Source organism: Pygocentrus nattereri, chromosome 16 (genome assembly GCF_015220715.1).
Source record: "Pygocentrus nattereri isolate fPygNat1 chromosome 16, fPygNat1.pri, whole genome shotgun sequence".
Lineage (NCBI taxonomy): Eukaryota > Metazoa > Chordata > Actinopteri > Characiformes > Serrasalmidae > Pygocentrus > Pygocentrus nattereri.
This window is the reverse complement of record NC_051226.1, coordinates 7,340,507-7,361,998: the sequence shown is the minus strand read 5'-3', so window position 1 is coordinate 7,361,998 and position 21,492 is coordinate 7,340,507. Positions and strand designations below refer to the sequence as shown.

The 21,492-nt window shown below is 42.3% G+C and overlaps 1 protein-coding gene across 2 annotated transcripts in view; it reads left to right on the top strand.

Annotated features, from left to right (window-relative positions):
* The window catches only part of LOC108444384 (WD repeat-containing protein 7), a 269,505-nt gene that overhangs the window by 10,845 nt on the left and 237,168 nt on the right, over positions 1-21,492 (top strand). For both annotated transcript variants that reach the window (XM_017725554.2, XM_017725555.2), the window contains exons 3-11: positions 816-922; positions 2,506-2,584; positions 3,783-3,957; positions 4,081-4,157; positions 6,024-6,143; positions 7,215-7,360; positions 8,977-9,079; positions 16,621-16,768; positions 20,008-20,256. In XM_017725554.2, coding sequence (XP_017581043.2) covers positions 816-922; positions 2,506-2,584; positions 3,783-3,957; positions 4,081-4,157; positions 6,024-6,143; positions 7,215-7,360; positions 8,977-9,079; positions 16,621-16,768; positions 20,008-20,256 — 1,204 coding nt within the window. The remainder of the gene's footprint in view (positions 1-815; positions 923-2,505; positions 2,585-3,782; positions 3,958-4,080; positions 4,158-6,023; positions 6,144-7,214; positions 7,361-8,976; positions 9,080-16,620; positions 16,769-20,007; positions 20,257-21,492) is intronic.

The window sequence follows — 21,492 nt, the reverse complement described above, 5'->3', positions numbered from 1 at the left end:
CTCTTCCCTTCTGTCCTCTTCTCTTCTCTCCTCTTCTCTTCTCTCCTTTTTCTCTCTTTTCTTCCCTCCTTTCCTCTCCTCCTCCCCTCTTCTCTTCCCTCCTGTCATCTCTTCTCTTCTCTTCTTTTCTCTTCTTTTCCCTTCCCTCCTGTCCTCTCCTTTCCTTTTCTCTCCTCTTCTCTTCCCTCCTCTCCTGTCCTGTCCTTTTCTCTTCCATCTTCTCCTCTCCTGTCTTATCCTTTTCTCTCCTCCCCTCTCCTCTTCTGTTCTTTTCTTCTCCCATCTCTTCTTCCTTCTCTTCTTTTCAGTCCTCTCCTCTTCTCTCCTTTTCTCCCTTCTCTTCCCTCCTCTCCTGTCTTGTCCTTTTCTCTTCCCTCTTCTCCTCTCCTGTCTTATCCTTTTCTCTCCTCCCCCTCCTCCCTTCCCTTCTTTTCTGTCCTGTCCTCTTCCCTCCTCTTCTCTTCTCTGCTTTTCTCTCCTCTCCTGTCCTATCCTTTTTTCTCCTCTCCTCTCCTCTCAATTTTTCTCCTCTCCTGTCCTGCCCTTTTCTCTTCCCTCCTCTCCTCTCCTGTCCTGTCCTTTTCTCTTCCCTCCTCTCCTCTCCTGTTCTGTCCTTTTCTCTTCCCTCCTCTCCTCTCCTGTTCTGTCCTTTTCTCTTCCCGCCTCTCCTCTCTTTCACTTCTCTTTTTGTTCCTTTATCTACTAAAATCATGGCTTTTCATTATTCAGTCTTTGAATGTTGTTCATTTCACATTTATACCTCTCAGTTTGCTCTAGTTAGTAGTGGCATGTCTGTCTGTTCCCTGGCTGTGCAGATTAACCCACGGGCTCTGCTGTTCGGACACACCACCTCCATCACCTGTCTTTCCAAGGCCAGTGCAAGCAGTGACAAACAGTACATGGTCAGCGCGTCAGAGAGCGGGTGGGTACAGACTGAGTGTGTGGCCGTTTGAGTTTGTGTCCGTATATGAGAGTTGAGGAATCTCTACATAAAAGATGTTCCTGAATGATATGTAGTGTTTACAGCAGTAGGTTTATATAATGATTTAACAGTGTAAGGAGTTGAAGACCCTTCATTTATTCAATTTACATTCAAGAGCCGTTTACAAGCTATTCATTTTTCAGGGGATGTTTCAGACGAGATTACATATAAGATAATCCACTTGCACAAAGAAAAAGTGATTAAAAAATAATTAAAAACTACAAAGAAAATGGGGCTCCAAACAACCACCTGGAAGAGCTGGGAGACACCAAAACTGCCCCATCAGATAAACGGCACTTCAAGGAGAAAATCAAGCTGCTTAAGATCTGAAAATTCACAGGTGTTTGTCCATTTTTGCAATGAGAGACAACGTCTTGACACGGTGGGTCTGAAAGGATGTTTAGCTGTCAAGAAAAACCTCACTGAGGAAAGGAAACAGAAGACACATCAGACAAGAAATCTACTGTTGTATTGTTGTTCAGTCTCCAAATTCCTTTGATGTAATAAAGGCCATATTTGGGCACACTGAAGCTTAAAGTATTTGATATATTTGCTTTGCTGAAACGGTCCAGAAGACCGGCGAGCAGTGCCACTCAATCAAGGCAGAAGAGGCAACAGCATCAGACGCACAGGATGGGCAGCTGTTCAACTATAGTTCTCTAAAGAGTGACAGATCACAGATTACAGTGTAACAGAGCAGCAGAGACTCCGGCAGGTCTAGTTATTACAGCCTAACTGAAAGGGAGAAACCAGAAAAGTAACAGAGACATCAGGCTCCCTTAGATGTCAGCATCCCTCCACTCCACCGTCAGCAGACCTGAGTAAGTGTGAGAGCAGCGGGACGACAGCACTTCCAGTTTACCATGATACTCTAAGACCCCGAGTCCCCAGATCTGCACCTTTTGTCTACCAAGACTAATTACCAAAACACATTTTTAGCCTGAGTCCCAAACACTGACTGGGAGATTATTTAAAAGCTGGGGGGCTTTGTATGAGAAGGCTCTCCCCCCTGATGTAAGTGTATTAATTCTAGGTATTAATAATAAGCAGCACCTTGTGATCTAAGTAGGCGTGATGGTTCACAGCAGGAGAGAAGTTCAGGTACTGAGGGACGAGTGTGTTTAGAGCTTTATAGGATTTTTAAAATCAATGCGGAATTTAACTGGCAGCAGGTGTAGGGTTGATAAAACTGGGCTGATAAGCTTTTTTTTTTTTCTTCTTTTTTTTTAAAATTCAAGTGCTCATGTAATATTTCTGCTACATCTTCCTACATTTGTTTTGGCATTTTGAATAAACAGTGGCCAGTTTGGGTCGTATCAGAATGTTGATGATGAAGCATAGCTGTTCTCTGGCCCACAGATTTGTTGAGATTTTTAACATGGCCCTTTTAGTGGTTGAGTTGGACACCCCTTTTCTAAATGAATGAAGGCTGGTCTCTGGCTTTCTACAGTGCTGTGTGTATATATAATGATCTCTCTGCATGGCTGTGTGTGTTCAGTTGTATAATGTATTTTTCTCTGTAGAGAGATGTGTCTGTGGGATGTGAACGATGGCCGCTGTATTGAGTTCACCAAGCTGGCCTGTGCCCACACAGGAATACAGGTAACGCTCCCACTGCACAGCATCCTGACAGCACTGTTCATTATACTGCACTGCCTCAGTGTACTACATGGTTACAGAGCTAACTACACTGTCACTACTACACCAGAGATCATTATACAACGCTTAAAACATATTACACTACTATAGTACTACAGTTCTGCCGTACTTTATAAAACCACGCAAGCTGATTGGTTGAGAAGCTCTCTAACTGCTGTTATTTCACCACAAACACTATACGGCGACCAAGTCACAGCTGTGATGTTCTTTTGCGGTAACACACTCCTTCTCGTCTTCTATTGCTTAAACATATTACGCTACAGTTATGAGCTACACTGTTAAGGCTGCCGCACACCGAACGCACTGCGTCCAACGGTGTTGCGTAGCGTATGAAGCTCTGCTGTACGACGCACGATGCGTCTCGGTGAGAACGCGGATCAACATTGACGTCATTTTTACGTTTGACTCTTCTTATGGAATAAAACTCTTAACGTGACTTGTCACATTTTGAGTTTACAAATTCAGTTTTCTGGCTAAAAGGGGAAAAAAAACACTGCACATTTAAAGAGATGGCTCTTCAAGGGTTCTTTTCAATAAAGAAAATGGTTCTGTGTAGAACCATGAACACCCAAAGAACTCTTTGCATGATTAAAAAGTTGTTTGCATTGTGAAAGGGTGTTTCAGACTGATGGAGAATGTGCTGTAGACAATTCTGTATAGCATCCTGTTTTTAGCTTGTTATAAGTAACTTATTTTTAACCATTTTGTACTTGTTTGTTATTTTCAAAGTCAAGTAAAGTCAAATTATCTCACTATGTTGATGATGATTTCACTTTTTTAAGTTTTAAGAAATATGCTTGAAATAAACGATTATCTTCCAGTGTACTGATAAAACTTTACTTACTAAAATGACCTAAAACTAGTAAAAGACATCCTGAAATATGTTAAATAATCTTCTAGTAAGCTCACAACTTTCCAAAGATAAGCATCGTTGGCTATATCAACTAGGTTTATGTAAATTCCACTTGCCAACAAAGCATTTTTTGCACCTCACTATTGCTGAGAACACTGTATTACGTTGCCACTGACATCGCTGTGCTATTCTGGCACCGCAGACATGATAATTTTACCTCCTTGACCCTCCCAGCCGTCCTCTTACCTGTCTACCTTTCTCTGTTTTTCCTTCTCTCACTCTCTGCAGTTTTACCAGTTTACAATCGGTACACAGCGTGAAGGCCGCCTCCTGTGTAATGGCCATTACCCAGAGATCCTGGTGGTGGACGCCACCAGCCTGGAGGTTCTTTACTCACTGGTGTCAAAGATATCTCCTGACTGGATCAGCTCCATGAGCATCATCCGCTCTCATCGCACCCAAGGTGCCCAAGCCCATGTTCTCAAACCCTCTAAAGCTCTGTCACAAGATTTTAGTTTTGATTTATCTTTTTGTGCAAGTGCTTTTCTTAAATGAGTCATTTTCTCCGGATTTTGTTGTGTTGCAGAAGACACAGTGGTAGCAGTTTCAGTTACTGGAATTCTGAAAGTGTGGATCATCACAGCGGAAGTGAGCAGAATGCAGGTACAGCTCTAGGTGGCCAATCAGCTCCATCAGCAGTTCAGTTCAACTACAAGTGTTTACAAAATACAGGACTGGAAACTGGATTCAGATTTGAAATCCAGATTTGAGAACTTTGAATATAAAGTATTAACGCACATTAAATATGTTCACATAGTAATATTGTAGTGCCATGTGTGAATGTGTGTTACATAAATAGTTATACATGTGTGTATGTGTGTGTATATGTATATATATATGTGTGTGTATATATATATATATATATATATATATATATATATATATATATATATATATATATATATATATATATATATATATATATATATATAAATATAAAATTAGGGCTGTCGAAGTTAACGCGATAATAACACATTTAATGTGATCTCAGTTTAACGTGATAAAAAAATAGTGCCGTTAACGCAAATTCTATTGGGCCCTGTGAGTCATCCGTAGTTCATGTTGAGACTTGACTGTGTGCGGCATCTCTCATTAAGAGTAGAGGAGTAAGTGGCTGTTTACATATAAAGATTTTTGCCAATCTTTACAGAATAACAGATTCAGACTGAGGTGTTTATTCTCACTCTATTCAACAATCTGATGAAAATCTTCGTTTACAAGTAATTCGATGCAAAATGAAGCTCATGCGTGGAGTAGCACTTAGAGTAGACGTTGCCATGGCAGCGAACATCACGTGAAGTTCAGTCAGTGAGATGAGCAGCAGTGAGCAGTGCTTGTGTTTTCAATTGCTTTAAACTGATGTCAGACTCAGGAAAACGTCCTTCACATGTACTTATAAAGGAAGCGGTGAGAGGAAGACGTCGTGTTCTGAACGTTATAAACCTTTCGCTATGATATGCCGCGCATGCACAGAACGTATTTACACGTTCCGATTGGAGTGTAATCGGATTCAGGCGTTTACACGGCTATTATTGTTCTATTTATCAGATTATTTAGAGGTTTACCCACCTCGTTCAATCGGATAGAAATCATATTCCGAACAGCCTCAATCGGACTAGACTGTTCCGATTGAGGTGTTTACATGGACGTATTCTATTCCGATTGAGCTATTAGTCAGATTATTAACAGATTATTAGGCTGCATGTAAACGTGGTTAGTGAGTATGACACTACGTGTCTAATGAAGTCCAACTTTGTGCAATTTATTTTTGGTTGCGCAGGACTGTGAAGTCCTATAGGCTGTGACTGAATACAACGTCAGCACAATTGAAGTTTTTAGTTTTTTTCTTTTGTTACACTACTGTTTCAGTTCAGTTGTGACTACATGTCTTATATTTGAGACTACAGCTCCCTCATCTATTACAAATCCAATTCTGTGTTTTGTAGGTTCAGTATTACTGCCTAGTATGTGAGTGAATAAAACTCCCTTACAGTTTTCACTTGTCCCAGCAGTTTTTAACATGAGTACATTTAGCATAAAATGTGTTCACCGTTTTAATTGTAACATTTCACTTAAAAATCCTTATTTTTCTATAACATTTCCAGATTTTTAAAAAATGTGATTAATCGCCATTAATCTCAGAATTTCATAGTTAATTGCGATTAAATATTTTAATCGTTTGACAACACTAATTTTATATATATATGCGCGCATATGGACCATGATGCTGTGTTCATGATTTATCGTGATTGTGATGATTGGAACAAAATTCAGAAATACTGAAAAATGAGGGGGAAAAGATCTTTGCAATTATGTTGTTGTGCACCTGTCCTTACAACACTGGAGCTGTGAGCCAGGAAGAGTGTTGGATTGAGGTGTTGATTGGTGCCGGTTGTTTGCAGACTTTGCTGTTTAGGCAGTGCTGTTACTTTAGACAGCATAACGAATAGAATGTCCATGTTCTGTCAGGATATGGACCCTGTGTTTGAGGAGGAGTCTAAGCCGATCTACTGTCAGGGCTGCCAGAGCATCTCCTTCTGCACCTTCACTCAGCTCTCCCTGCTCGTCGTCTGCTCCAAATACTGGAGGGTAAGTGTTTGTCTGGGTGCTGGTGTATGTGGATCAATTTATGCCCATCAAAACAACATTATGGAATTATTTGACCTTATTTGCTCTACCAAACCGTTAATATGGCTTCACTTTAATTTAACCATTCTCTTATCTTTGGTAGTTCAAAAATATGTACAGTAGAATTAACTGCAATTTATACTACATTAACAGTTTTATACACATACATACTTTGAATGACACTTTGGAAAATTATTTTTATGGATTTTAAGTCTGGCAAAAATTTCAGGAGTATAAGCAGATTAACATAAACCGGAAAAAGGCTTCAGTTTGTTGGCTTTGCCAGTTGACAGACCCTATGGACCAGACCTGGTTTAGCTCACTGTGCTGGATGATTTATCCTGAGATGTCCTTGCATGTTGCTATAATCTCTTCCACACTAATAGTATGGAGCTTCCAGTGTTTCCCTGTATTTGTTTGGAAACACAAATATTTCCAAAGTAGCAAATTCGAAACGAATAAAGGTCCAGTATCATAGAGAACCAGTGTTTTTATTTTTTATTTTTTAAATAAATGACTTTAATGTATTGTGTAAATGTAACATCTCAACAAGAGTCAGATGCGTGCAGATAAAGTTATGCAAGGCTTTACTATAAGAAGTTGGCTTCAGAATTGTTGTGTGTACAACCACATAAACTTTAAGTGGAAACAAATGTAGAATATCAGCCATTTGAGTTATATTAGAAGCCAGCCCAGATTGTAATTATGTAGTTTATAGTAACTATATAATTATATTGCCTTCAATGAAACTCGAAGCTATAGCACTTCAGTCATTTTATACAATAGTTCAGCTGATTATTATGTATGTTTAGACAAATGGCGTGTGTGTGTGTGAGAGAGTGTGTGAGAGAGTGTGTGAGAGAGTGTGTGAGAGAGAGAGTGTGTGAGAGAGAGTGTGTGAGAGAGAGTGTGTGAGAGAGAGTGTGTGAGAGCGTGTGTGTGAGAGCGTGTGTGTGAGAGCGTGTGTGTGAGAGCGTGTGTGTGAGAGCGTGTGTATCACTCTGAATTGGTATTTAAGAGTCTGTGTTACAGGTGTTTGATGCGGGGGATTTCTCGCTCCTCTGCTCCGTACCCAGTGAGAATGACCAAGCATGGACTGGAGGAGAGTTTATTGCCGCCGATAAAGTTATTATTTGGACAGAGGATGGCTGTAGCTACATCTACAAACTGCCAGCCAGGTACTGTGCTTACCTGTATTGCACACGTCTATGCTGTCTGTCACACATCTGTAGTCCCATAAACTAAGCTGTGACACCAAAAATACATTCAAAAGTTGTATCAGGTAGTCCGTGGGGTCGGGGTGCCCATGCAAAAAATACAGTAGGATGTTGTTTTTAATGAAAATAATTAACCAGCATATCCAAATGACACACACATACACACTTAACTTCAAATGAGAAGGAAAAACATTTTGTTTTAATTTACATTAAGATGTTATTCTGTGTAATTCTGGACTGTTTCTGGTCCATTTATCTTAAAATGATTTATACATAATCTAAAGGGCAGCTGGCATTTAAAACGGTGCTTTTGAGCATCATGGCCATCTTTGCGCTGTCCCTATTTTTGGCAGTTTGTGAGTTCACTAAAGAACCCATGAAGAACCATCCTTTTAAAAGTGTGGGTTGGGTTCTGGAGCATCACAGTCCACCATAATTTGGTGGTGATGTTCAAAGTCCTGCAAATGAAACGATGATCCGTGTCAGGTGCTGATTAGTTATTGTCTGGACAGAGGATGGCTGTAGCTACGTCTGCAAATTGCCAGCCAGGTACTATGCTACCCATATTGCGCATGCCCAAGCTGTCTGTCACACATCTGTAGTCCCTGCACACCCACATACTTAAGCATTTTAATTAACCTTTTTCCATCAATTTATTAGGACAATAAAAAATTACAATGGACTGTTGTTTTTAATAAATATTTCTACCAATATAGCCAAAACAGGAACTTTTAAATAAAGAAAACATTCTTTTTCAGATTTTATTACATGTAATTCTGGACTGCGTTATTCATTGTGAAACTTGCACACAGTGTAAAGGGCAGATGGCATTTAAAAAAAGTCTTTTAAGGTGGCATGGCCATCTATTTTCTGGAGATTGTTGCATTAAGTGACCCTTATTAGCCCCACAACAGGGAAATTCCACCTCCGCATTTAACCCATCCTTGCAGTGAAACACCACATACGCACTAGTGAGCACACACACTCTGGGGCATTGAGCACACTTGGTGGGCAGCCCTATCTACTGCGCCCAGGGAGCAGTTGGGGGTTAGGTGCCTATCTCAAGGGTACCTCAGTCATGTGCTGTTGGCTCAGGGGATTGAACCTGTGACCTTCCAGTCACGGGCCTGGTTCCCTAACCTGCAGCCCATGACTTCCCCAAAAGCAGGTCAGTGGCCCGTACGGGGACTGATCTGCTTTTGTTATTATATGTAATAAATTTTAAAAATAATAAATGTAAGTTTAGTCCCCGGTGTTGTTGTAATCATCCTCGTTCTCGCTGGGTGGGTAGGAAAAAACCCACCCAGAAAAAACCCATTATATTAGGATAATAAATGTGGAGGTTCAAGGTTTTGCTCCAACCGTGATGGAGTTAAGAGTATAACGCTGCTGTCAGAACAAATGTTCTTCTCTATTTTTGTAATTTTTCAGACATAATTTGAAAATACCTGCTGCTCTTTACATTGTGTATAAATTTCATGATGAATGGACCAAAAGAAACAGCTCAAAATAAAGGAAAGAAGTCTGGTTCCATTGTTTCTGTCACACAGAGTCTCATGTCTGCATGTTTGTTTTAGCTGTCTTCCAGCCAGTGAGCACTTCCGCAGTGACGTAGGGAAAACCGCAGAAGGCTCCATCCCTCCTCTGGTGTACAGCATCGCAGACCGAGCTGACAAACAGGTCAGACACACGCAGTCGCACACTCGCACAGACATACATTCTCTGTAACTGTGGTCTCTAAAGCAGGGGGCATATCTCTGATCCTGGAGTCTGGTAGTTTCCCTACGCAAACTCCACTCCAACTAAACCTGGCAGTCGGCAGACCGTTTGAATCCTGTGTGGTTGAGCAGTAAAATGACCGGACACTGGGCCTCCAGGACCGGAGTTGTGCACCTGTGCTCTAAATGGAAAGTGGTCAGAGCTTCCCAAAGCGGTTACAGGCTAGACACCCCGCAGAAGTGAGCTTAAGAGGATAATCTTGATGCAGGGCAGTCACTTTCTCAAACCAGCCAACTTGGGTTTTCTCAAACCTTGTATCAGTACCTCTTGAATAGGGGTGGGCAGTATGGCATAGTATAACTGCATAGTGAATGTTGTCAGTGCTTTAAAAACAATGACCAACTGAGTGTTCAAATTTAAAGCTAATAATAGGCATAAATAGGCCTGGTTTATTGGATTTAGTTTCACACAGTAAGTGAGACATTGAATAAAAATGACACTCCATTATATTCATTGTAGTTGTAAATTTGGCAGTACAGGCTCCTTTTAGTCAGTTCTGTCCTCAGAAAAGTAAAATATCATGATTGATATGGTGTGTTGTGACAAGTATTATATTTTTGCCATAATGCTCGCCCCTTTTTCTGAGATCAGGACTGTTATCCTGGAATCTGTCACATCTGGAAGTTAAGCAGATGTAACAAGTGCATAGTAAATCTGAGCCAATGTGAGGGTTCCCAAACCACATACACCATAGGGACAAACGTACTGGGACACCTACACATTACACCTAGAGGCATTAATATGGAGTTGGTCCCCCTTTGCAGCTCTAACAACTTCCACTCTTCTGGGAAGCTTTCTACAGATTTTGGAGAGTGTCTGTGGGATATTTTGCCCATTCATGCAGAAGAGCCTTTGTGAGGACAGACACTGATGTTGGTCGAGAGGGTCTGGCTCATAGTCTCCGTTCTAGTTCATCCCAAAGGTGTTTGATGGGGTTGAGGTCAGGACTCCGTGAGGGCCAGTCAAGTTCTTCCACACCAACCTCACCCAGCCAGGCCTTTATGGACCTTGCTTTGTGCACTGAGGCTCAGTCATGCTGGAACAGAAAAGGATCTTCCCCAAACTGTACCGCACCCACAAAGTTGGAAGTCTACAGTTGTCCAAAATGTCTTGTTCTGCTGAAGCATTAAGATTTCCCTTCACTGGAACTAAGGATTCTAGACCAACCTCTGAAAACAACCCATATCATTATCCCTCCTCCACCAAACTTTACTGCTGGCACAATGCAGTCAGGCAGGTAACGTTCTCCTGGCTTTGGCCAAACCCAGAGTCGTCTTTCAGACTGACTGACAGAGAAGTGCGATTGGTCACTTGACAGAATACATTTCCACTGCTCCAGTGGCGGTGTGCTTTACACCACCCCCCCTGAAATTTGGCATCATTTATTTTGATCTTAAGCTTGTGTGGAACTACTCAGCCCTGGAAACCCATTTTGTGAAGCTCCTAACATGCAGTTCTTTTGATGATGTTGCTTCCAGAGGCAATTTGGAATTCTTTAGTGAGTGATTCAATAGAGGATAGGCGCTGTGTGGGCTTCAGCACTCGCCTGCCCCGCTCTGAGTTTGCGGCGTCTATTGCTTCGTGGCTGATCTGTTGTTGCTCCTAGATGCTTCCATTTCACAGTTGATCAACCAGAACAAATTTCACAAACTGTGACATGATGAAACTATGACAGTGCCATGTTTAAAGTCACTGAGCTCATCAGTACGACCCATCCTACTGCCAGTGTTCTTCTATTAAGACTGCAAGGCTGTATGCTTAGTATGATCCACCTTTTAGCGATGGGTGTGGCTGAAACTCCTGAACTCAGTAATTGTATGTGTTGACCCAATACTTTTGTCCATATAGTGTACATTCCAAAGACTCACTCCTTAAGGTTAAAAGTCTACAAGATGCCAGTTCAGATCTCTGTGGTCTAAAGCAACCGTGGTGCTGTCATCCTTTGTGGTGTAGTAAGTAGTTCTGTAACTTTATACACACAAGTCTCACATTATTTAAAGTCCCAAAATAGACATATTAAGTGGTAGTCTGATTAAGTGCTGTCTGATTTGTCATGTTATGTGAACTGGACGTTCTGCAAATCTAATGTTGCTTAATAAAGGAGGAAACAAAAATGGTCCCAACTCACCAAGATGGACTTCTCTTTATTCTAATGTTTTTAACCTCACTACCATTTGACAATGTGTTAGTCTTGTTTTTAAATTGTTAAATGTTTGAGGACACAATCATTTTTTTAACCCTCTCGGGTCTGAGGTCATTTTTCAGTATGTGTATGTCTTCTTAAAATCTCTTCGTATAACACGATGCTCATATGTTTCATATCAAAATGCTCCGTTACCTCCGCCACTACTTTTCAAAACCGCTTCAGCGGCTGTAAACTCTGCACACCATTTCACGTGTTTCCGATGAGGGGCTGAATAAAGAATGAAGGGTTTTCCTTTTTTCAGGCATTTACTGAGTGTATGTAGATGGACACATGAATATACCAGTTCCACACGATGAGAGGCAGATGACTTATATCTCAGCCCCTCTTCGTAGGCTCGTAACTCCGGATGTGTTTCATATGATCTCGTGATGAGAGAGAGAGTGGAAAGGGCTACTCTGCAGGTTCTTAACTGGATGTTTTAACTGGATTTCTTTGCTGGATTATCACAAAGATACAGTACCATATAGAATCGGTGAATTTGACATGCAGGCAATTTCGTGGACCCCAGAGGGTTAAGGAAACATCTGTGTTAAAGTGAGAATTTGTTTATTTTATGGTCAGTGTCTTAGCTTCACCTTCAGTATGATTTGTGTTGTGTTTTTTGTGGTTTGTGTCCCTCCCACCAGTGACCAGCTCCTGTATTTGTTAATGCTAATGTGCTTTATGTTGTTTGTATTGTACATTCTTATTATTTACTGTTTGTCTGTTGTTACCCTCCCACCCTCCCTTCTTGCTGGGGCACTTCCCTCCCATTCCCCAGCTGGAGGAGGGGTGTGAGGGGGAGTTTGTTGTGGTGTGCCTCCCTGACAGTGCGACTGGTCCAGACCTCTACACTCCCGATCTGCTATACACCCAGCGGCCTCTAGAGGCACCAGTAAGCCCATCAGACAGCGGGACGCAGCTGCACCGCCTGACGTGGTCAGCAGGGGGAGCTCTCAGCTGTTTGCGATCTTTTATGCATCCAGTCGGTCATTCGCTTGCTGACGGGAAATAATTTAACAGACAAAATTTGAAAAGCATACTAGACTGATGTTTTTTAAACTAATTTATTCTCTTTTCGTCCATGTAAATTGAAAATTTGTCCTTGATTCGGCTATTTTATAATGCAAAATATTAGGAAAGCCAAGTTTACAAAACCTCCATCTTATTTTCAAGCACTTTTGGGGCATTTGTGATTTCCTGAAAAGGTGAATATGATTGGATGCTCTGAGAGCTCCCTGTCGTGTGCCTGCTTCTTCGCTGCTGTCTGTCTGATAGCCAGTTTCCTCCACTCACACTGATTCGCTCGGTCCCATGCTCCTCCCACTAAAAGCGACCCACCATTGACCCCCTCTTCATCTGTCTTCACATGGGTGAAGATGCATGCAAAGTCCCCAAGCTGCTTTATAGAAGCTGCCCAGCGTCCCACAGCTAGAAAGCTGGTCAGCTACTCAAGGTGATTCATTTCAGCGTTAACTGAATGAATGCTAGTCTCATTTGAATAAGGCTTTATTCATTATTAGCAGTGTTTTAGAATTTTTCGGTTTAAAAATAATTCTTTGAAGTTTGGTACGTAAAAGAAAATTTAAAAGATTAAAAAAAAAAAATCTGCGGAGTTCCATCGTTGGTACGTAAGCAGCCGTTCAGAGAGGTTTGGTGTGACATTGTTGAGTGATGGTGATGGGCCAAGTACACTGGTGGTACTAGACCGCTTGGTCAGGCTTGGCTGTATTTATAGCGCCCTTTGCTGTAATGCTCAGAATGCGGCTCACGCTTGCATTGTGTTATGAAACTATTTTTAAATGCATCTACAATCGAAACCCTGTCCACATAACGCAGAGCATCTGCCTTCCCATCCTTGCGTGAAGTATGTTTTGGGGAACCGAGGGTCACAAAAATAATCCCAGTTTGCTCTCAGGTGCTAGACTGCAAAGAACTATTTTGTGTAATACAGTATCATGTCATGGTGCTTTATTTTCCAGCTTTTGTTAGCCACAACTACGCCGTGCATAAAACGCTACTGTGTGTAGTATTTCACACCAAACCACTCTGAATGGCTGTTTACATCTTAATAATTTTATTACACAGAACTTTTTCAAATATTTTTTGTAATATCCCTTCAGATGATCCGTAATGCATGGACACCAGAACCTCTCTTCAGATATGTTCAGTAGTGTACATATCAACATTCATGTTTTGTAATTAAGTAGCTGATGTCAGTGAGAGTTGATAGTGTTGGGGGTGGAGATGGGCACTTGTGCACCTCGAGTGGGAGTTTTCACCTCTTTATTTGTAGTTGCTGTGCTGGTTTCTGTGTTTTTGTTTCTTTTGTGTTGATTTTATTTGATTTAATTTGTGTTTTATTTTATCTATGGTTTTGGTTTGGGGTGTGTGTGTGTGTGTGTGTGTGTGTGTGTGCGTGTGCGTGTGCGTGATGGGAGATCAGCACCAGATGAAAACTTATTGGTGGAACTTTGCACTGTACTCAAGGCTACCCAGAATGCCTTGGGGATCCTCCATGCCGTGATATTCTGCGCACACTTCTCGTCTGAGCTCTGTTCAAGTGGAAACATTCACTGTCATACCAAACCATATCATACATGGACATACATTATACTGTAACCAAGACACCATAGTCAATGTGTGAAACAGTCCAGGTTAGTCATAGATAGATAGGTAGGTAGGTATAAAGAGAGAGATACTTTATTGAAGTTCAGAAAGTATTACAGGCTTTTTTTCCCCCCGGTGAGTCATCGTAGTTCAGCAGTTTTTATGACCTGCCCCCCGTAAGCTTGCCTTTGCCATTTCTCCTTATTATTTATTTAGCTGAGGTATTTTTGTGGGAATGTTGAGGGATCAGGTCAACATAGTCATATGCAAAAACTTTAAAACCCTCGTTTTAAATGACACATTTAGTTGATTTTCAGGTTGAGTGATAAGAAGTTGACACATCCTTTAAGCTGGGGTTACGCTACACGACTTTTACCCTGATTTTAGCCCTGATTCTCAGTCTGGCTGAGTCTGAGCTGTTTGGCTCTAGTCTACAGATTTTTGGGTCAGTCGGATTCTCTAGTTGGAGAGAGAGTCAAGCCGTGTTTGAGGGGTGTAGATGCAAATTTTTGGCCTCCAGATCTTGTTTCAGACCCGTCTGAGTTTACCAAACCTGTTTGAGTTTTAATCTAGCCAACCTTAGTGGTCAACAGCCTGGTATGAACAGACTCCCCCAACAGCCAATGAAAACTGAGCACGAAGGAAAACACAGCAAGTAAACAAAGAAAGATCGGTCACTCACGTGTGGAGCGAAGCTTTTTACTGAGCTGTTTGTCAAGTTTATGTACAATTAAAATTTAGAAAATGCCAAACTGATCACATTTTTAAATCCACGAGCCTCACTCAGACACGTTTACCTGCTGCGTCTTTACTGTGCCAGCGCAAACGTCAGACAAAACACTACTAGGGAGCAGTTTGACGTTTGTTCATCTGCGTCTCCTAGTAACTTGAGCATGCACGAGTTTGCATACATTCAGTGAGCTCTGTTTGGTTAAGCAACAGCTTAAAAGTTGAGTAGTGTGTGATCCCTAAAGTTTTAGTGTGGAGCTCCCATATTTCAGTTGCTGGATACTGTTAGATGCCCAGTCTTTTTATAATCTGTTAAGACCTCGAAAGTCGTGTAGTGAACCCAAAGCTTTACAGGGAACACACTTAAATATGACTTCTTTTTTTTTTCAGGAAAATTTAATACGTGATTTCTATTCATTTGCTGATTTTAACATATTGGAAAACAACAAGGCATGAAAGAGATGTGCTAAATATAATATGATGATAGGACCCACAATCCCATGCAATCAGAAAGGCACATAAGGTGATGTAGGCTGTGCCAGTGAGCCATTCTGATATTATTGCACAACCCTGTACAGTCAGTAATGCACTGGACAAGCTCTAGGCCCTGCTGGGACCATCATTACATCAGTTATAAACTAAGTGTACTGATCAGGCGTAACATTATGACCATTATGGTCCTTGTTTCTGCGCTCACTGTCCATTTTATCAGCTCTACTTACTGTATAGTTTCACTTTGTAGTTCTACAGTTACAGACTGTAGTCCATCTGTTTCTCTGATACTTTCTCTGATACACACACACTAACACACCAACACCACATCAGTGTTACTGCAGTGCTGAGAATGACCCACCGCACAAATAGTACCTGCTCTGTGAGGGTCCATGGGGGTCCTGACCACTGAAGAACAGGGTAAAAGGGGGCTAATTAAGTATCAGCGAAACAGATGGACTACAGTCTGTAACTGTAGAACTACAAAGTGCAGCTATACAGTAAGTGGAGCTGATCAAATGGACAGTGAGTGTAGAAACAAGGAGGTGATTATGTTATGCCTGATGGGTGCATGTTAACTGCTATATACTATTTATAACCCAAAACAAAGACACACCGGCATAAATTTTGTTCACTTTTTCCTCCACCAAATCCAACCAGCATCCACACAGTCTGGCAACACTGGTTTGTGTAATGCTGGGGTGACCCACTTCCAAGTGGTGGACTGAAGCTGTTAAAAAAACGAGGTCCCAGTTTTCATTTCCCCCCTTGTTTAGTAGCTAAACTAGTGATTTCATTGATCCGCAATGTGTCTGAATAGCCACAGAAATCTTTCTTAATACAGTCTCGAAGTTTCAGCTTCATGCATTTGAGCAAAGCAGATTATTTTATTTCCCTTTTTGAATAATAAAGGCAATAATAAATGTATTGACAGTGTAAAATAAATCCCTCCTGTATTTCCTCTTCCCACTATTATTAACCAACACATGTAACATCATTAAAATTAAATGGCTGGTACTGTTTGTCACGAATAGTAACTGAGTCAGTGGCCATGTATGAACCTGCATGAGCTCTGTGACCGCTTATCTGCCCACTTCTCCTCAGCTACTGTTAGAACCCAGTGATAACTATTTGACACCAGTTCATAATACAGGTCTGGCTGTAATGGCATAGCGAGGAGGCTTTTCGGTACAGGACGGTTCAGTTTAGGTTATGCTGCCCTGCTTCCATTCCCTCATCTCCCTCTCAAGGATTTTTATTTTCATTTGTCGAAATCTAGATTAAAATCCGACGATATGCATAATGGCTTGCATACTTTCACAAAAGAGTGCTGCTTGCTGTGCTGTGAGAGATGAAGACTCTGTTGTCTGTTTGGAAGCTGTGGGCTGCTGTGTGAGTGACTTTGTCTGGGCTGATGTGTTTGCAGTTGCTGATCTGTCCGCCGGTGACGAGGTTCTTCTACGGACGCAGAGAGCCCTTCCACAAGCTGCTGGTTCAGGGCGATTCGGCGGGCAGGTTGACCCTCTGGAGCATCCCGGACACTTCACCGCTGCAGCCGCTGTCTTCGGCTGCGGGTCAGCATAGAGATGCACCGATACCACTTTTTCCCTTCCAGTACCGATGCTAACTCTATCTAACCTAACTCACGTATAAGTCCTGATAGTTATAGTTACATTTTAAAAATAGTTCATAGCACTTGGCTAGATGGCATTTACTAGTTGCATTATGTTTATTAAATGCTTAAGAAAGCTTATCTATTTATTTACTGTATATATTTAGTACTTACTGTTACACAATTAGTAATAAGAACCATGTTTAACAACTTGCGTAAATGTAAAGTATCTTTACTGTGCAGAACAGTTAAAAAGCCACTTCAAGTGTTTTTTCTGGCTTGGTTGAAGCGAGGGACCACGAGACTCTCGCGGAGTGATACAGCTGACCGACGGAGGCGCACGGCAGGCAGGGATAGGGAAGACAGACCCAGCACGCTGCTATGCTAAAGGCTAAATCAAGGCTAATTGCTATTGTTACATTGAGAGTCTGGTGGCTCTTTCCACTCTCTCAGTAGCATTAACTTGGTCTGTAGGTGACCACACAGCAGCAAATGAGTGACTACTAAAAGCAAATTCTGTCTACATTTGCATGCATCAGAAGTTGCTTCGTGGTATTGGTCATATATACCGGTATCCCCATCACTGATGCCGATGCCACGTTTAATGTCAGTGTCAACGCCGATACATATCAGTACAACACTAGGTCAGCAGCTTCACTCAGCTCTGCTGGATTGATTCTATTCATCTCTATTCATTATTTACTGCTGAATTCTGCCTCCCTCTCTGTGGTTTTCTATTCTTTTATTGCCTTTGCCTTTCTCCCAGGAAAGGCACAAACAAGAGTGTTGCAGCCGTTCTTTCACAGAGTATATGTCAGAAAAAAGTTCCTTTGTTTTTTAATTAATGTTGCCAAGTATTTATACATGTATATAGGATGCTGCCTTATAATTGGCCCAAGAATACGGCAGTGCTATTATAATACTCGTCGTCGCTTTATCCAGATAGGGTCGCGATAGCAGTTGGGATAGCAGAGAATCCCAGATTACCCTGTCCCCCGCAACTTCCTCCAGCTCATTCCCAGGGACCCCAAACCGCTCCCAGGCCAACTTGGAGATGTAATCCCTCCAGCGGGTCCTAAGACCCCCGGGTCTTATCCCAGTAGGCCGTGCCTGGTACACCCCCAGGTGTCCCAATCAGATGTCTTGGGTTACCGCCCCAACAGGCACCCACAAGCTTTTGGCCACAGTTATGCCTGGCAGCTTCCACTGTGGAGGTTTTGAACAGGGTCCATTCAGACTCCATGTCCCCTACCTCCCCTGGGACATGAGAAAAGCTTTCCCGGACGTGGGAGTTGAAATCATTCCGAACAGGGGCCTCTGACAGTCGTTCCCAGCACACCCTCACTATTCACTTGGGCCTATCGGCTCTGACCATCAGTTCCAACTCGCCACCAGATGGTGATCAGTTGACAGCTCAGCAAGTCTCTTTACCCGAGTGTCCAGAACATACGGTCCCAAGTCAGATGAAATGAAAACAAAGTCCATCATTGACCTCTGACCTAAGGAACTCTGGTACGATTTACACTTATGCCTTACTCCATGCCTGGCACAGAAGTCCAATAACAATTCACCATTCGGGTTTAGATCGGGCAGGCTGTTCTTCCCAATCATGCCTCTCCAGGTCTCCCAGTCATTGCCATCATGAGCATTGAAGTCCCCCAGAAAGACTATGGAGTCTGTAGGCGGGACCCTTTCCAGAACCCCTCCCACTCGCTCCAAGAAGGCCGAATACTCTGACCTGTTGTTTGGTGCATAAGCACACACAACAGTCACAGTTCTCCTCTCTGCGATTTGAGTTCGCATTGAGGCGACCCTTTCATAACCTGGGACAAACTCTGTCTGCACGGCCGCCAGCCGGGGACTCATGAGTATCCCCACTCCCGCCCGGCGCCTCTCACCCTGTTCAACCCCTGAGTAGGAGAGGGACCAACCCATATCAAGGAGTTTGGTTCCAGAGCCGACACAGTGGGTGGAAGTGAGCCCAACTATATCTAGTTGGTACCTCTCAACCTCCCGCACAAGCTCCGGCTCCTTCCCCCCCCAGTGAGGTTACATTCCACGTGCCAAGAGCCATTTTCTCCCGCAAGGGCCTAGGCTGCCAAGGGCCCCCCTGCAATCTCCCACACTACCCCCAGGCTTCGTTTTTTTTAAATTTTTTTTTAAAGGTTTTAGTAAAAAAAAAATTTATCAAATTTATCACACTTTTACTATCATCCATATAAACTCAGAAGATGTGTGTAGGTTCACAGGTGGTTCTGGACAGATAAAATGTCTATATTTGGATAAAATGTCTATATTTGTGTTGTAGTCATGGCGACCCCTGGTTCCTATCACCACCACTGTAAAGAAATCGGAACCTTTTCACACCAAACCGCTCTGAATGACTATTTACATCTCATATGATAAAGGCATTGCACACAGGCCAAAACATCAATCTTGTAACCAAATAACCCACAAAATAATTTTGCTGAGGTCACAGTGAGTGTCACACCTTTTCAACTGAGAACTTCTTTACATCTCAACAATTGAAAATCTGGCAGAAATTTTGAAAAATCAAGGGATAATGACAGGTTGCACTGTCTGGTGTTTGTAGCACAGTGTCTCCCTCTGCTGTTCTGTTTCAGAACTTCAGCTGAAAGCCATGTTTAATCCCTCTTGTGGTTGCTTACGGTGCTACAAGAAGACCACCCGCACTGAGGCACCTGTCTTTGAGAATGATCCCACTGTGCTCATATGTACAGTAAACCATTTAAAAGCTTAGACAGTTGTCATTTTAATAATTACCGTATTCAGTACTGCCTTGAAGAGTGAAGATGGAGATAAATACTAGATACCAAAGATGTTTTTAGACTTCTTAATTTTTGTGAACTGTAAATTGAAGATGCTTATAATGTAAAATAGTTGTCAATTCATAGTCATTTCTTGGTAAGTTATCTGCCTCAGGACTTGATAATCACCTTTTCTAGTACGAGGCATTCTGCATATATACTATTATAATTATAGCTCTGTTCACTCCGTTAATCATCCAGCATTTCTTAACTTTTTTACTTGTCCTACAAATTGTCTTTAAGGATTGTAAGTTAATATATTTGGTTAATTTTATGCATCTACCTGCAGTAAAAATGTTTGATGTCTGTGTGTATTTATAACTGTGTGTGTGTGTGTGTGTGTGTGTGTGTGTGTGCCCTCTTTCTCCCACAGAGCTACAGGTCTCCTCCACTATCAGCCTGCAGGAGGCGTTTGATAAGCTGACCCCACTGCCTGCCGGCATCATCGACCAGCTGAGCGTCCTACCGGGGTCAGAGGATCCCATCAAGGTCACAGCGAGTGTGTACATCCCCTCACAGGGCCGCCTGGTGTGTGGAAGGGAGGACGGCAGCATCATTCTGGTACCGGCCACGCAGACCGCTATTGTCCAGCTGCTGCAGGGGGAGCACATGCTGAGAAGAGGTGATCTGGACCAATCTCTGTCTGTTGCATTGGTGTCATGTTATTAATTGCCACAAACAATGATTTTCATGTTTTACTGTACATCAAAAAACTCAATTACTCAGAACACTCTTATAATAGAAGCCAATGGACAGTTGATAAGTTTTCTGAAGATATATTTGAAGGGGCACTGAACAATTCTGGAGAACAACTTTTAATATTTGAACTCTGTTGTAAAACAAACACACCCCTCCAATAAGTGCTCTTTCAGAAGCTCCTCTCCCCCCCAAAATTGTGGAGGCGCAGTGGCCAGATGAATGACACTGTGCTACCAAACGGTCTTTGTGGCCATAAAACCCTTTGCAAACTTTGTGTGGACCACTACCACAATACAACGTTACAGTGAGCAACACAGCAAGTAATACAGCTAACGTTAGGTAGGCTGTGGGTTAGCAAACGCTAGCTACAGTTGCTACCACAAACTATATAATACTGGCCGACTGGTTCTGTGAAACAGCAAAAATAATTTATTTATGCCTCCTTATCTCTTTTCATGGCAGTGAAGCGGAAGTCAGCTTCTTACTCACCAGCTTCTTGTTCGACATTTCCCATTCATTTGAACATTTTCGGCATTTGGCTGACGCTCTTATCCAGAGCGACTTAGAACTTGATCATTTTACACAAGTAGGCGAAGGTGGTGTTAGGAGTCTTGCCCAAGGACTCTTATTGGTATAGTGTAGGGTCCTTACCCAGGTGGGGGATTGAACCCTAGTCTACAGCATAGAAGGCGGAAGTGTTACCCACTACACTACACCAACCATTCCACCTTAAATGGTGCAGCAGCTACATTACTATTCACCTTTTCCCATTCCACCCTAAATGGTGCAGCAGTTATATTCCTATTCACCTTTTCCCATTCCACCCTAAATGGTGCAGCAGTTATATTCCTATTCACCTTTTCCCATTCCACCTTAAATCGCACAGCAGTTTTTTCTACGCCAGAGATGCATAGAATGGAACTGCTGCCCAATTTAAGGTGGAACGGGAAAATGCGAACAGGAAGCCAACATCCGCCTTGTTGACTTCGAGAGCGATTCAGTGGAAGAGTGTTTTAAAGCCTTGTGGACCTTGAGGAAAATTCAAAGGAATATTTGGAAAGTCGCCTCCCCCTGAACATTTCGTACTGCACTCCGTTGACTTGCATACACAATGCTGTGTGGGCGGTCACTGTCTGGAGAGGACAAAACAAAACGTGGG